The sequence below is a fragment of the Tupaia chinensis genome, unplaced genomic scaffold (genome assembly GCF_000334495.1).
Source record: "Tupaia chinensis unplaced genomic scaffold, TupChi_1.0 Scaffold000673_1, whole genome shotgun sequence".
Classification (NCBI taxonomy): domain Eukaryota; kingdom Metazoa; phylum Chordata; class Mammalia; order Scandentia; family Tupaiidae; genus Tupaia; species Tupaia belangeri.
In genome coordinates, this window is record NW_006160196.1 from 222,696 (window position 1) to 238,652 (window position 15,957).

A 15,957-nucleotide genomic window follows, 5' to 3' on the forward strand; every position below is an offset into this window, starting at 1 on the left:
TTTATTTATTTATTTATTTATTTATTTAAATTTGACCAGAGGGAGACAGACAGAGAGAAAGTGAGAAAGCAAGCTGCCAGATCAGGGACTCAAACCATAGTCAGCCATGTGAGAGTCCAGCACCTTTAACCACCGCACCACCTGCCAGCCCCTGAAATGGGTCAGTCTTGTGGAACTGAATCCTTCACCTATGAGCTCTGATCCTACTTTCAGATAGATAGTGTCAGAATTGAATCCAGAGACACCTAGGTAGTATCTGGTAGAGTATCACTTATTGTGAGGAAGCCCATCTCCCATATCTGTTGTCAAAAATGTTGTGAGGAGGTGGAGAAACTGTGTTCTAGCATACTGCTCCACTCTGAAGTCCTCAGGGGGATCCCAAATCTGTCCCTCTAACCTGGGGCATATCAGGAGCAAAAAGGCCAATAATTATGCGGGATACATGGTCCTGTGGTGAAGCCTCTGCCATTTCTGTTAAAGCTGTATTCTGATCTGCTGCCAGTCCCTCTGATGCTAGCTTTGGCACATAGCCTGATGGGATGTTCTGGTGTATTGGGCCCACACAGGTGCTCAAAAAAATTAATGCGCCTTACTTAACTAAGTTTCCCCAAACAAAAATATGGGTCAGTAGGTGGCATAGTGGTTAAAGTGCTGGACTCACACAGGGCCAACCGTGGTTTGAGTACACAACGCAGCAGCTTAAAACTCACGCCAGGCATGTGTGTGTGCGTACCCAAAATCCGAAAGAGAAAAATGGAGAAGGGTTGTGGCATGTGCACCAGGGGGATTTCTCTTTTCTTGGGTAAGCACACGTACCCGACAGGAAAAATATCTCTTAAAAAGGGCCAGCAGGTGGTCTGGTGGTTAAAGCACTAGACTCCCACAAGGGCAGGCATGGTTCAAGTCCCAGACCTGGAGGCTTGCTTTCTCTTCCCCTTTCTCTGTTACTTGTCAAATTAAAAAAATAATTGGGGGGACCAACAGATGGCGTAATGGCTGTCACTGGACTCCTATGTAGTTGACCACGGTTCAAGTCCTGGACCCAGTGGCTTAAACTCACGCTGGGTACATGTGCATGCATGCCCAAGATCCCAAGAGAATGGAGGAGAAGGAATTGTGGCATGGCCATCCCCCCGGGGTGTGATTTCTCACTCTCTCTCTGGCAAGAACCTGTGCTCTATAGCAAAACTCTCCCTCTCAAAAGAGTAAGTGGAATTAAATAAATAAAACTGGGGGGTCTGCAGGTGGTGTGGTGGTTAAGGGTGTGGGACTCCCACATGGCTGACTGTGGTTCAAGTCCCAAACCTGATAGCTTACTTTCTCACTTTCCCTCTCTCTGTTCCTATCTGGTCAAATTAAAATAAAATAAATAAATAAAATAAAATAGTTATTTAAAAAATAAAAATTTTAAAAATCCCCTTAACAACAACACATAAAAAAAGAGACCAGCAGGTGGCATGGTGGTTAAGGTGCTGGACACTCCCACATGGCTGACCATGGTTTGAGCAATGAACCTGGCGGCTTGCTCTTTCTCTCTCTTTTCTCTCTCGCTGTCCCTTTCTGGTCAAATAAGTAAAGTTAAATAAAACAATTTTTTAAAAACACACAAAAATAACCTTAAGTCAATTTATTATATATTTTAAGAGAGATTTATGCTATACGGTGTGCACTTACTTGCCAGAGAGACAGAGACAGACAGACAGAAAGCAAGAAATCACCTCCAAGGGGGGATGGCCATGCCACAATCCCTTGTCCTCCACTCTCCTCTCAGGATTTTGGGCATGCAAGCACATGTGCCTGGCGTTGAGTTTCAAGCTGCCAGGTCCAGGACTCAAACGATAGCCATGCGGGAGTCCAGCAACATAACTACTACACTATCTGCTGGTCCCAACCTTAAGGCAATTTAAAGACAACATTCTGTTGAGTTGTCAGAAAAGTCATGACATATTTTCCTGTTTTTCTATGCAGAAATGCATCGTGACTTTTCTGATAACCCAACACCACTATTACAAGCAGAAAATTATCTTTGTCACAAAAAGTGGGGTGGAGGTGAAGGAAATAATTAAATACCTGAAAACAAAATTATATGTATTTTTTGGAGGTTTTTGTTTGTTTGTTTGTTTTTGTTTTTGCTACAGGGTGTGTGCGCTCACCAGAAAGACAGAGAGAGACAGAGAGACAGAAAGTGAGAAATCACCCCCCAGGGAGGATGGCCATGCCACAATCCCTTCTCCTCCTTTCTCCTCTTGGGATCTTGGGCATGCATGCACATGCACCTGGTGTGAGTTTAAGCCACTGGGTTCAGCACTTGAACTGCGGTCAACTACATGGGAGTCCAGCGACATAGCCATTACGCTAACTGCTGGTCCCAGCAAAATTATATTATTGAATGCTCATTTAAGACACTTGAGGGGCTGGACTCTCACATGACTGGCCATGGTTCAAGTCCTGGACCTGGCAGCTTGCTTTCTTTCCTTCTCTCTGGTCAACTTTGATAGATAGACAGATAAACAAATAAATAAAATAATGACAATTAATAAAATAAGACCACCAGATCCAGTGGCTTAAACTCATGCTGGGCACATGCGTGGGAAAGATTCCAATAAATAAATGGAGAAGAGATTGCAGTGTAGCCATCCCCCTAGGGAGTGATTTCTTGTTTTCTGTCTCTCTGTGGAGCACCAACACACTAGAGCAAAACTCTCAAAAAAAGCAAAACACTCTTTTTATTTATTTATTTTTTTTGAGAGGTTTTTGCTATAGGGCGCATGCACTCACCAGACAGACAGAGACAGACAGAAAGCGAGAAATCACCCCGCAGGGGGGATAGTCACGCCATAATCCCTTCTCCTCCATTCTCCTCTTGGGATCTTGGGCACGCACGCACATGCGGCTGGCGTGAGGTTAAACCACTGGGTCTGGGACTCGAACCGCGGTCGACTACATGGGAGTCCAGCGACATAGCCATTACACTAACTGCTGGTCCCAAAAGCAAAACACTATTGAGCCTGAGGCTGCTATCTATAATTAGAAAGTACTGGTTTTTTTCCTTGTTTATGCAGGATTGCATAAGCATTGAAAGGCATTAACAATGTGTCTGAGGACTAGCTGAAATTGTGACCTACTCAGACTTTGAGAAAACAGACTTAATGGCCCCCACTTATAGACTGGTCTTCACCATTATAAGCCCTTCTTGCTAGAATGTGCACGCTGTAGCGAGGCAGGGACTATGCAGTCCCAGCTTCTGACTGGGTGCACGGCGCCAAGTTGAGAGAAGGAACCAGCAATTTTAAAACTCAGAACATTACTTTTAAAACTTAAAACTTTAATCAGAATGAATCAACATACACAGAGGACAATTCTACACTGGCCCATGGTGACACAAGTAATTAATTACAGAGATTGTTTGAATGGTCCCCCTCCCCCATGGCTAATTTCCCACCAGGTCCTCAATCTCTGATGTTAAGATTCACTGAACACACTTAGCAATTTGTGTTCCTGCCCTGCAACATGTTGTACACACCTTTGCTATGTAACATACTCATCTCCCAGACTAGACAAGAGTTCCAGAGGGCACAGACTAAGTGGAGGGAGTTAAAGTGTTTGGACCGTTTGGCAAACAGTTAACCTCCTCACTGTAGCATGGGCCCTATGGTCAGCTAATAAATTACCAGTTTCAACTACAAAACCAACAACAGAATTCAAGGTGTGAAGCTGAAAAAATCTGAGAGTAGAACAAACTTTACTCCCAAGCTATTTTCAGCACTCCAAATAGAAAAGACATAAATGCAGTGTCTGACTTCTTTTTAAGATTGCTGTGCTTTAGTAAATGTGCACCTGGGTCACTTAGCAAAGGGCACCTAAGCCCAGAGCTGATAAGGCACCACCATCAAGGCGGAGCTGCTCTTGTGGTTTTGTGAGACTCAGATGATGAAGAGGCTTGACCAAGATGATCAGAGGGCTCCAGTGGGAAGGACCATTTCCTCATAGGCTCTCCAATAATCTATGGTGATTCCTGAACTTCCTGTGCTGAGGGAATGTGGATTTTTCAGATACTTGTCAATAGCACTTCTCTATAAAAACAGGGTCATTTATTTCCCTGATTCCAGAAGCTTCAGGACAAGGATGGGATTATTGTATTGATATTCCTGGTCTGAGCCTAGCAAGTTACCTAGTGAATGGTCTGCATAAATGGTGAGTGATAAACACTCCAGCAATCACCCCTGTACACAATTTTTACCCCTAAGTATGTCTTCCATATGGGTTTTGTGTGGTAACATTCAATGCAGCATTCCTGAATCCAGCTGTTTTCAGTATTTTCATGACAAACTGGGTCTCATATTGTACAGCTAACAGCTTTAAATGGAAGATTATAGAAAGAGGCATATGTGGGTGGGAGAGTAAATCTATCCTGAGAAATTAGGGAGTTTAGAAGTTTTGATCATTTGAAGGTACATACTCTTCTTGGCTTTTTGTGGGCTAGTTAAGTAAAAAGTAAGACAGACCAGAGAGATGGTGGGGGAAAAAAAAAAGTGAGACATTTAAAAAGAGTAGGGTGCTGAAGAGAAGTTTTTAAAAAGGAAAACTTAAATTAAAATCTGTGTATCATATTAATAAGAACATTAACTGAACATTAGTAACATTAATGCTTTTCTTCTTTTAATATAAAAGAGTAGATTTGTGTTATATCTGATGTGTCTCACACTGAGTACTCATGCGCTGAGCATTAGTTTTAGGTGCTTTACATTCGTTTTGTGAATCCTTATAACAGCCCTCTGAGGTAGGTAACTATTATCATGCCCATTTTACAGATGAGGACACTGAGGCCCTGAGCGTTCATGACTTTCCCAAGGTCACTTAGGAAGTATGTGGCAGGGGTGAGAATGAACCCAGGCAGACTGGTTTCAGAGTCTGCCTCTGAATCCTGATGTTAATAGAGCTTCTCAATGTTTGCACTTTCATTGTTTTAATGAAACTTGTATGTAAACCTAGTAAATCTTTATTAAAAAAGAGATGTATATATGTGGTGGCAGGTAGGATGTGGGGGTGGGTTTGCAATGTAATAGTTTCACCTGCCCATTTCAGACAAGTTTCAGTTGTCTGGGCTCTGCTGCTTCCCAGTGGCCGCAGGTAGTACTTCTGCTTTTAATTTTTGAGTATGAACTTGTTGATGTCTGTTGAGACTTGAGAAACACCTGAAGGATTTCTGACAGTGTTGACACTGGTAAGGTTTCTCCTGGGTGTGAATTCTCTGGTGCTGACTGAGATGAGCATTGAGGCCAAATGCTTTACCACACACATTACAGAGGTAAGGCTTCTCTCCAGTGTGAATTCGCTCATGCTGTGTTAGATTTGCTTTTTGGACAAAAGCTTTTCCACATTGGCCACACACGTAGGGTTTCTCCCCAGTGTGAACTCTCCGGTGAATAGAAAGGCATGAGTTCTGGCTGAAGGCTTTCCCACATTCTTGACAAACATAAGGCTTTTCTCCAGTATGAACTCGCTGGTGTCGAATGAGTTGAGCACCCTGGCTGAAGGCTTTCCCACATTCGTGGCATTCATAGGGCTTCTCTCCAGTGTGAACTCTCTGGTGTTTAGAAAGGCAAGAGCTCTGCCGGAATGTTTTCCCACAGACATTACACTCAAAGAGCCTCTTTCCATCATGAGTTCTCTGATGCTGCATGAAGACTTTGTCATACTTGTCACATTTAATGGGTTTCTCTGCAGTGTGAATTAACTGATGTTTTGAGAGGTAAGCACTTTGGCTGAAGGTCTTTCCACATTCATTACATTTAAATGGGTGTTCACTAGAGTGCAAATATGGATGATTGGTAAGGGAGGTGCTGTGGATGAAGGCTTTCTCAGTCTCACCACATTCATGTGGTTTTACCCCAGAGTGGATTCTCTGATGAATGAGCTCCATGCTTTGGCCAAGGGTTTTCTCAAACTGGTCAGACTCAAAGGACTTTACTCTGGTGTGAATTCTCTCATGCTGAGTTAGGTACTTGCTGTGGCTAAATGTCTTCCCACATTTACTACACTTAAAACACTTTTCATCAAGCCTCAGTGGCTCTCTCTGTTCTGGGTTCTGATCTAAGACCTTCCTACTTGCATCAAGTCCCTGTTCTCTGGTGTGAACACTCTGGTGGCAATTTAGGGTTGAGCTGCAAATGAAGCGCTCTCCACACTTCTGACATACATAAGGGGTTTCAACTGTGTGAGTTTTCTGGTGTTGCAAAAAATCTTCATTATTGCTGAAGGTTTCCTTGCATTCAGTACAGCTATAGGCCTTCTCTGTGGCATGAGTGGACAGATGGCGAAGCAAGTGTGAGGGTCGGTTGAAGCTCTTGACACATTCCTGACATTTGTGGGGTCTGTAACCTGTATGAATCCGCTGGTGCTCACTTAAGTGAGTATTCCGGCAGAAGGCTTTCCCACAGTCACTGCATTTGTATGGCTTCTCTCCACTGTGAACCCTTTGGTGGATCTTTAAGGTAGAAGTATGGCTGAAGGGTTTCCCACATTCATTACACTTAAAAGGCTTCTCTCCAGTGTGTACAGCCTGGTGTTCAAGGAGAGCAGAGTTCCGTGTGAAGGCCTTCCCACACTCTTGGCACTCAGAGGTAGTTTTTGTGGTATGAGTCTTCTGATGTTGGACGAGGTGTTTATGTAAATTGAAGGTCACTTGACACTTGGCACATTCATAGAGTTTCTTAGTGTGGGTCTTCTGGTGCCGAGTAAGATGAAAGGGCCGGCTGAAAGCCTTGCCGCATTCATTACATTTGAAGAATTTACCACCTATGCGAATTTTCTGACACTTAACAGGCTGTGTGCCCTGACTGGAAGGATGATCACCATCTAGACTTTTACATAGTAATTTTTCTTCAGTGTGAATTTTCTGATGCCATAGAAGGTGTGCATTTTGACTAAACGTTTTTCCACATTCATTACATACATATGATTGGCAGCCTCTGTGAGTCAGAGGATGCACAAAAAGGTTGAAACTTCTCTCACAGTCTTGATGCACAGTGGGTTTTTCCCTAGTATGAATAATCCAGTGCTGGATAAGATGGTAGCTCCGGCTGAAGCTTTTCCCACATTCACTACATTTATACAGTTTCTCCTCACCCTGGATGGAATCTTGCTGGCTCTGGTCTGAGTAGTAGCCAAAATCACTCTGATTTTCCTTAGACTTGGCTGGTGTGAGGCTCTTTTTCGGAAGGTCATGCATCACACAGTCCTCTCCTGTGGAAAGGAGGGACCCAGGGCTGAGGTCTCTCTCAGATTCACGACTCATGCATTCTGTGGGACTTTCCTTGTTGGTGACAATGTCAGCTCTTGGAAGACTTTCTGGATCTCCTAGCAAACTATCTAACCAGCTCTCATCTACACAGGCTTCAAAATGAGAGTCCCAGAAACCATCCTTGGAAAATGTCTCTAGTATCTCCTGGGGAGGTTCTTCTTCCAAGAAATTTTCCATCAGAGGAGAGTTCCTAGTCTCAGCCATGTCTGAAAGAAAGGGAAAGTGAAAATGTTCCCCATTCCTCCAGGGGAAGAGACAGAAGCTATGGAGTAAAACATGAACAAGAGGGAGTTTTGTCAAGATGACAAAGGAGAAGGGCCCCAAAATAGAGATCTGTCTGGAACTGGCATCACAGAAAACAAAAAAACCTATTCCCAGGAGGGTCAAAGGGGGATCTAGGGTACCTCAGGGGTTTAATAAGCAAGAGCCTCTATCATTATCCTCATACCTCTATGACTGACCAAGCTTTCTAAAAAGTCTCCCAGAATTACCTCCGTCCTCTCCTCCCTCTATTCCTGTGCTGTCACCAAAATCTTGTCTCTCTATCCTAGAGAACCCCACTGTCATCCATCCAGTCTTCCACATTAGAGCCCTAGGAGTCATTCACTCAGGTATTGCTTTCTGTCAGATCTTCAAAATGTTTGAACTCCCTTCCTCTCACTATTAGCAGCTCCTACCTGGCCCAAGGCTCCTTGATGGCCTTCAATCCCTCTCTCTACACCATCCCTGAGGAGTTCTGTAACAAACAGAACTGACTACACCACTTCCTTGACTATATTCTTCTATGGTTTCTTGCCTGGAAAAGAGAAATGCAAGGATATTCACTCAGTTCTTTTTTTTTTTTTTTTTTTTTTTTGAGAGATTTTTGCTATAGGGCCCATGCGCTCGCCAGACAGACAGAGACATAGAGACAGAAAGCGAGAAATCACCCCCCAGGGGGGATGGTCACGCCGCAATCCCTTCTCCTCCATTCTCCTCTCAGGATCTTGGGCACGTACGCACATGCGCCCGGCGTGAGTTTTAAGCCACCGGGTCCGGGACGCAAACCGCAGTTGACTACGTGGGAGTCCAGCAACACAGCCATTACGCTAACTGCTGGTTCCCTTCACTCAGTTCTTTATCCAGACTCATAGAACTCTTGCAGTTCCTTGAACTTACCAGATATTCTCCTCTGTGCATTTCCTGGTCCATTATGCTAGATTCATTCCTATGTCCTAAATACCTAGATTGAGTATCACACCTTTCCTGACCAACCCATACCCTATTCTGCTTTAAGTGTCCTGCCTGTAGTCTCAGAACAACAGTCAAGTGCATACCACTCTCTGTAGTAACCAAGACTCTTTTTATAAAAGGGACTGACTTCTGATCAGATGGCAAGCCCTTAAAGGAGACTTTCCTTTGCTCATCTGTGTCTTCAGTGCCTGGACCTGCCAGAGATTTTCTGTGGCCACAGAAAATGCTCATAGGATGGAATAATCCTCATACATGGTGTTCTGGCAAGAACACCACAGGTGCATTCAGTTGCTCCCTGCAGCACTCTACACAGCAGGCAAACTTCTCACTTACGGTTAAGTAGTGAAGCAACAATTTGAGGTTATCTGACCCCATGCTTTCAGCTACTAAGCTATATGCTCTCTGGGGCCCTTCTTAAAACACACATTTCATTGCTCTGCTCCAGGAATCTAGTCCTCCTCTCCATCTTGCACTTTTAATCACACTTTTAAGCTTCTCTTCCTGCAATTTCTTGGCTCACCACCCACTGAATCTCTGACACTGTTCGATGTTTCTTGGACTCAACTGAAACTTGCAAAAGAAAGCTTTCCAAATCCATGCCTTGCCCTAAATTGTCACCTTTGCTGCTGCTCTGATTCCCCCAGCCACCTGGCTCATTTCTCTCACCAAACTTTGGCTTACACTATTTCCCTGCTTGGGATGTAACAAGAGCCATGTAACCAAGAGCCGAGCATGGTGTTGGGAGCTGGGAATTCACAGATTAACCAGCTAAGGTCTACTTCCTAAAGAAGTGCAGTTAAAGGGAGAAAAGAAATATACATGATAATGCAACACTACACACACACACACAAACACTCATCTGGTAGGTAGTAAGGCACACCTGCCTATGTCTGAAAATAGTCTACAGGTTGAGGTGGCAGAAAAAGAAAGCAGAGGTTACAGTAGTCCGTGCCTGGGCTGTCACCTACACAAAACACTGGTATGATTAACAGGATGCTGCAGGGGCTATGTGCATGAGCTCATGGGTGGTAAGCCAATAATAGAGCCGTAAACTAACTGGGTAGAGTCTGAGACTCCTGTGGGCTCTGGGCCAGGGCTCTCCTTCTCATGCTAATAAAGTAAGGAGAGAAGCCACCCGTGCCTACACAAAAGCACCTGCCTATACTTTTTCCCACCAGGGATGTCTCCAGTAAGGGTCATACCTTAGGAATCCCCACCACCTAACCTGATCCATCTGGAGGAACCCTGGCCTGGGAGATGGCAGAGCTGAAGCTCTTGGTACCAGTCAGGCCTGGGCTTGAGTTACTGTCAGAAGTAGCCATCAGCTGTGCGCTGGGGCCAGGAAAGAGAAACAGACCTGTACAAATAGGCAGAAGAGTCAGACCAAGGGGTCTACACACTCAGGGGGTACAAGGCAGGAAGGTGAAATGACCAACTCAAGGAGTGAAGGGTTCCCCTTCGCTGAAGACAGTGAGGCATAAAGGCAGTCCTGTGTTGAAGGCTGAAGTAGATGTTTACATGGAAAACATATCAGAGTAAGGGTCCTCCCAAATCACCCAGGAATGAAGACCATATCCAGGAGTCAAGATATCTGGGAAGATCTGCTGGGAGCTGGCTGCAGTCTCTGGATAGAGGTTCTAAGGACACATGGTACACAAAGGGCCCCTCCCCATCCATTTACCAGGGCCTGTTTCTTCTGGGCTTCCTCTCACCAGGTCCTCTAGTTCTTCTCTGCCATCTAGGAGCCAGGTTGAGTTGGGCCTTGGGGAGTCTGCAGAGACAGAATAACATTGTCATCAACCAGGAAATGGAGTCGGGGTTGGTGGGGGGGGTGCTGATACCCAGGAGAAACTCTAGCTCTTCTGATTTTTTTTTTTATTATCATGATAATCTTGTTTATATTACATTGAATCACATATAACTTTACAGTTTATTACATTGCTTTTTCAAAAAGGAATGCCATGCATATCAGTAAATACAGAGACATTAAAATCCCTACTTCATCATTCAATATCTTTTCATTGTTTTTCCCGATTATTATTATTATTATTATTATTATTCCAGCTCTTCTGATTTTTTTGAAGCTTTATCTAGCACACAGCTCCTGTGGGCCAGATTCTGTGCTGGGTGACTTCAGGAACATGTGCCCTGTAGGGTTCTTACTCCAGTGGAATAGAGGGACCAGACAGTCACAATCTAGGGTGATCAGAGCTGTGACACCTGGGGCTAGGGGCATGAAGGACTTGTGACAGCTCTTAAAGGACAAGCAGAAACTACCAAGTAGAGAGGCACATATTATACTTATTACCCAGCTATTAAAGATTCACTCATTCATGCACAGGCCACACCTAACCCAAAGCCTATGTAGGCAGGTCCTATAAGGGACGATTTCAGGGTCCCAAAGCCCAAGCCCTGGGTCCTGCCCTCACAAACTTCCTGGAGTAAGTGAACATAGAATCATAATCTGGAAGAGACATGCTACAGTACAAGAAAAGCCATTGCTGGCATTGAAGGTAAAAAGGCCTTGCTTGCTATGTAGAATATGAACATGGCAGTCTGATCACTCAGTTGAGAAGGGAATGTTAGCAGGGCTGGATTTGGGGAAGGTTCCCAGCATCCCCAGAACTGTTAAGAGGTGATGTGGTTTATGCTGAACATGTGCTTTCCTCTGGGAGACTGGAATGTCTGGATGTGCCAGACAGAGGGGGCCACGACATCAGTACCCAAAACAACCCCAGCTCTGAGTCTCTGATGAGCTTTCTTAGTGAACAACATGGGGGGTTTTGGTCATGGGGGCTGTCCTGTGCATTATAAGTATGTTGCACAGGGGTAAAATACCATGCTCTACAAGGTTGATCCACAGGGGATGTTCTGGGTTTGCATCTGGATACCTCCCTAAGTACACAGGGTATGCATGTGCTCATGATCCAGGGCTATCTAAGACTAAGGGTAGATCATAGCACTGGGATCCTGTTGGGGATGCTGTCTCTTTCCTTTCCTTCCTTTCTCTCTCTTCCTCATGGAAGGAAGGGAAGGTATAAAAGTAACTTGAAAAATAAATAAATAAAAGCTAGTGGGGACTAGTAGATGGAGTAATGGTTACATTGCTGGACTTGCACGTAGTTGACAATAGTTTAAGTCCTGGACTTTATGGCTTGAAACTCACGCTGGGTGCGTGTTTGTGCACATGCCCAAAATCCTGAGAGGATTTGTCTCTGTCTCTCTGGCGAGTGCGCATACCCTATAGCAAAAATCTTAAAAAAAGAAGAAAAAAAAAAAAAGCTGGCGGCTGGCTCCCTGGGTTCCCCTCACTAGATGCTTGAAGCACCTGCAGTCCCAAGTGGTGATCACCAAGAAGGACTTCAGATATTGCCAATGTCCCCTGAGGTGCAGTTAGCCAGCTAAGAACTGCTAGGCTTGGTCTACACTGATTCTGAGGTGCTCAGGAGCCAGGATCTCATTCTGCACATGAAAGGTATAATGATCACCAAGCAGGGCAGGGGAGAAAAAAAAGGAAGAGGTCCTGGTAGTTGTCCAGTGCTGTGTCCCAGAACAGGTCTCCCTGTTCCAACCCCAGCTGCTCCCACTCCTCCATGGTGAAGTCCATGGCCACGTCCTTGAGGGTCACAAATTCCTGAAATGCACATACTATGCGTTACTCAGGGAGTCTAGGAGCTCACTCAAGGACCCCCACAGTCCTCAAAGTGCCAGGGCTTGTCAAAACTAAGCCTCTTCTCAGCTTACTGAACCTTGAGATGTGAGAGATAAGTCTCTAAAATTTGTAGACAGAGATAGAGCCTTGGACAGGAGATATCAATTCAAGATCACATAGGTAGGACTTAAATAAACCCAGAACTGCCTGGTCCTAAAATCTATTGAGTTCTAACTTTTGCTTTTTCTTCCTTAATATTCATTCAAGTCTTTAAGTTTTATTACAGAAAATTTCGAAAACAGACACAAGTAGAGAAATGCATGTGATTAACTCCCACAGACCCAGCACCGAGAATCATCTGATTTCACCAGAGAATACTTCAGATTTAAGAGTAATTCCTGAATATTGTGGAATACCCGGACAACACATTCTGTAAACAGATTTATTGGGTGTCACCCTATGGGTGACTGTTGGCAAGTCATGCACCTTGTGAGTCCAATTCCTGCCTCATCTCATCACGGCTGCTGTTGTGAGGAGGAACTTTTTTTTTTTTTTTGAGAGAGAGATTTTTGCTATAGGGTGCGTGTACTCACCAGAGACACACAGAGAGACAGAAAGCAAGAAATCATCCCTCCTCTCCCCCGCAAGAGGGGACGGCCATGCTGCAATCCCTTCTCCTCTTGGCATCTTGGGCATGCACAAACATGCACCCAGCACGAGTTTTAAGTTGCTACGTCTGGGACTCAAAACTGTGATTGATTACGTGGGAGTCCAGTGATGAAACCATTATGCCATCTGGTGGTCTCAGAAGCAATTTTTTCAAAGAATTATTTATCCTGAGGCCAGTGGGTGGTGTAGAGGTTAAGGTGCTGGACACTTCCAAATGGCCAACCGTGGTTCGAGTTCTAAACCTGGTGGCTTGCTTTCTCACTTTTCCACTCTCTCTCTGGTCAAATTCAAATGAATAAATAAAATTAAATGTACAATTCTTTAAAAAATAAGATTTATCCAATTTTACTTGTTATTATTATTTTTCTTTTAATTTGACCAGATAGAGAGAGAAAGAGAAAGCAAGAAATCAAGCTGCTAGGTTTAGGACTCGAACCATGGTCAGCCATGTGGGAGTCCAGTACCCCAACCATCACTCTACCTGATAGCCCCAAGAGCAACTATTAATAAATACTGCTAGAAAGTGCCCCAAAGTACTCAACACATAGAATGGGCTTAATCAAAGGGTATTTCTGCCCCCAGCTCACACTGCCCATCTCAACCCTCAAAGTACCAACTGCAAAGGCCCTTTGCTGATGAAGAGTGACCCATTGCCAGAATGAACTCAATGCTTTAGGTGCAGTATGCCAATGAACTGCCTGACTTCTCTTTGAAACAGGATTAGCCCCCATTTATAGGAGCCAAAAGTCAAGTCCTGAAAATCAAAGTCATGTGCCCCAAGTCACACAGTCGGAGAGTGGCAGAGGAGCACAAGGAAGCCAGCCAACTAGGGGCTCAACTTTGAAGTCACACTGACCCAGTTCAAGTTCTGGTCCTGCTATTTATTAGCTGTGGGACCTTGTTATTCTCACTCTCTGAGGCCCAGTTTCCTCATCTCTAAAATAAGGCTGCTGCATAGATGAAGCGAGCTGATGCCTATGCAGTGCTTGGCAGCAACTCAAACTACTGGTTTTTAAAAAAGAGTATGATAAAGTCAGAGGATACATCAACAATAATTTCTCCTGTATGCCTACCCACTGTGAGTGCTGGGGACACATATGTATCAGATCTGGTCATGGTTTAATGGTGACATCAGAGATGCCAATAGTGAGCATGAGAAAGGCTATGACAGAGGGAACTATCAAGCCCTGTGTGGGCCAGGAGAGGGAGGGGAGACATTCAAGTTGGATCATTAAAATATAAGAAAGCAGAGAAAGCCTTTCATGCATTCCTTCCTTCAGCAAGGCTTCATGGGGCCAAGGCTATGCTGGGCTCTGGGGACCCAGAGATAAATCATGATTGCTCCTGTCCCCAAGGAGCATCTAGTTTGAAGAGGCTGACAGATGTGCACAGGGACAATCACACACTACAGATGTGATAGCAAGGAGCGCTATGGGAGGCCACGGTATGGACAAGCTGATCCTGCCTAGAGAAAGGAAGGGGACTGAAATTGGGTCTTGAAGGCTGTGCAAAACATTACCGCAGAGGAGGGGGCAAAGTATTCAAACTGAAGGCACTAAGAAGAGCTATGAAGCTGGCAGGTACAGTGTAATTCTACCATCAGCCCAAAAAAGGGAGTGCTGGTTTATGAGAAAATGGCAGAAGATGGAGGAGAATCTAGATCATGCTGGATAGGGGTGAGAAAACTGGGTTTTATCCCGTAAGAAACAGGGACTTCTAAAAGGGTATGGAAAAAATTGACAGCATGAGAGCTTTACTTTTTTTTAAACAAAGTTTTTCTTTTAAATTTTTATTTAACTTTGTTTATTTATTTTAATTTTGATCAGAGAGAAAGTGAGAAAGCAAGCCACCAGGTCTGAGACTGGGAGTCTCAGCGCCCTTAACTACTACACGACCTGATGGCCCCGAGAGCTTTACTTTTAAAAGATCACATTTTAGGAAAAAAAAAAAAATCACATTTGGCTAGCCCCATAACCCAGTGGCTAATGGAAACCAGATCGCACATGGCCAACCATAGTTTGAGTCACAGCCATGGCAGTCTGAGAAACATGGCGGGCACATATACATGTGTGCCCCAAATCCCAATGGATTGTGTCATGACCACACCTCAATGGGGCATGATTTTGCTTTCTCCCTTCTCCTCTCTCTGTCTCTCTACTGCAAGCATACATGCTCTCTGACAAATTAAAAAAAAAAAAATTTTTTTTTTCAGTTTCTACTATAGGGTGATGAGCTTATCAGAAACAGAGTGTGAGAAATCACCCCACACTGCAGTCCCTTCTCCTCCATTCTCCATTCAGGATTTTGGGCATATATCCACATATGCCTTGTCTATTTCTTTTTTTGTGGAGAGGTTTTTCGCTATAGGGCACGTGCACTCGCCAGACAGAGAGACAGAAAGCGAGAAATCACCCCCCGGGGGGGATGGCCACACCACAATCCCTTCTCCTCCGTTCTCCTCTCGGGATCTTGGGCACGCACGCACACGCGCCCAGCGTGAGTTTTAAGCCACCGGGTCCGGGACACGAACCGCGGTCGACTATGTGGGAGTCCAGCGACATAGCCATTATGCTAACTGCTGGTCCCTCACGCCTGGTCTATTTCTCACCAGCCATGTGGGATCCAGCCACTTTAACCTCTGCGCCATTTGCTGGTCCAATAAAAATAAATTTTAAGGGAGCAGCAGATGGTGTAATAGTTACATTGCTTGACTCCCATGTAGTCCACCGGGATTTGAATCCCAGACCCAGAAGCTTGAAAAAAACTCATGCTGGGCGCATGTGCGTGCATGCCCAAAATCCTGAGAAAAATGGAGAGAGGATTGTGGCATGGTCATCTCACCTATGGGTTGATTTCTCACTTTCTGTCTCTCTGTCTCTGTCTCTTGGGTGAACACACACACCCCAGAGCAAAAAAACTATTAAAAAATAGGGCTGGCACGTGGTGTGATGTTTAAGCTGCTAGATTCCCACATGGTCAAGTCTGAGTCCCGGATTTGGCAGCTTGTTTTCTCACTTTCCCTCTCTTTCACTCTGGTCAAATTAAAAAATAATAAAAATAAATAAAATAGGGACCAGCAGTTAGCGTACTGGCTTTGGAG

General features: G+C 44.6%; 1 protein-coding gene across 1 annotated transcript in view; it reads right to left on the reverse strand.

Moving 5' to 3' along the window:
* Window positions 1-3,304: 3,304 nt before the first annotated feature.
* The window catches only part of ZNF473 (zinc finger protein 473), a 23,249-nt gene continuing 10,596 nt past the window's right edge, over window positions 3,305-15,957 (reverse strand). The window contains exons 3-5 of the mRNA XM_006160122.3: window positions 12,046-12,170; window positions 10,218-10,309; window positions 3,305-7,509 (exon numbers count right to left, since the gene is read on the reverse strand). Coding sequence (XP_006160184.1) covers window positions 5,093-7,509; window positions 10,218-10,309; window positions 12,046-12,170 — 2,634 coding nt within the window. The 3' untranslated portion in view covers window positions 3,305-5,092. The remainder of the gene's footprint in view (window positions 7,510-10,217; window positions 10,310-12,045; window positions 12,171-15,957) is intronic.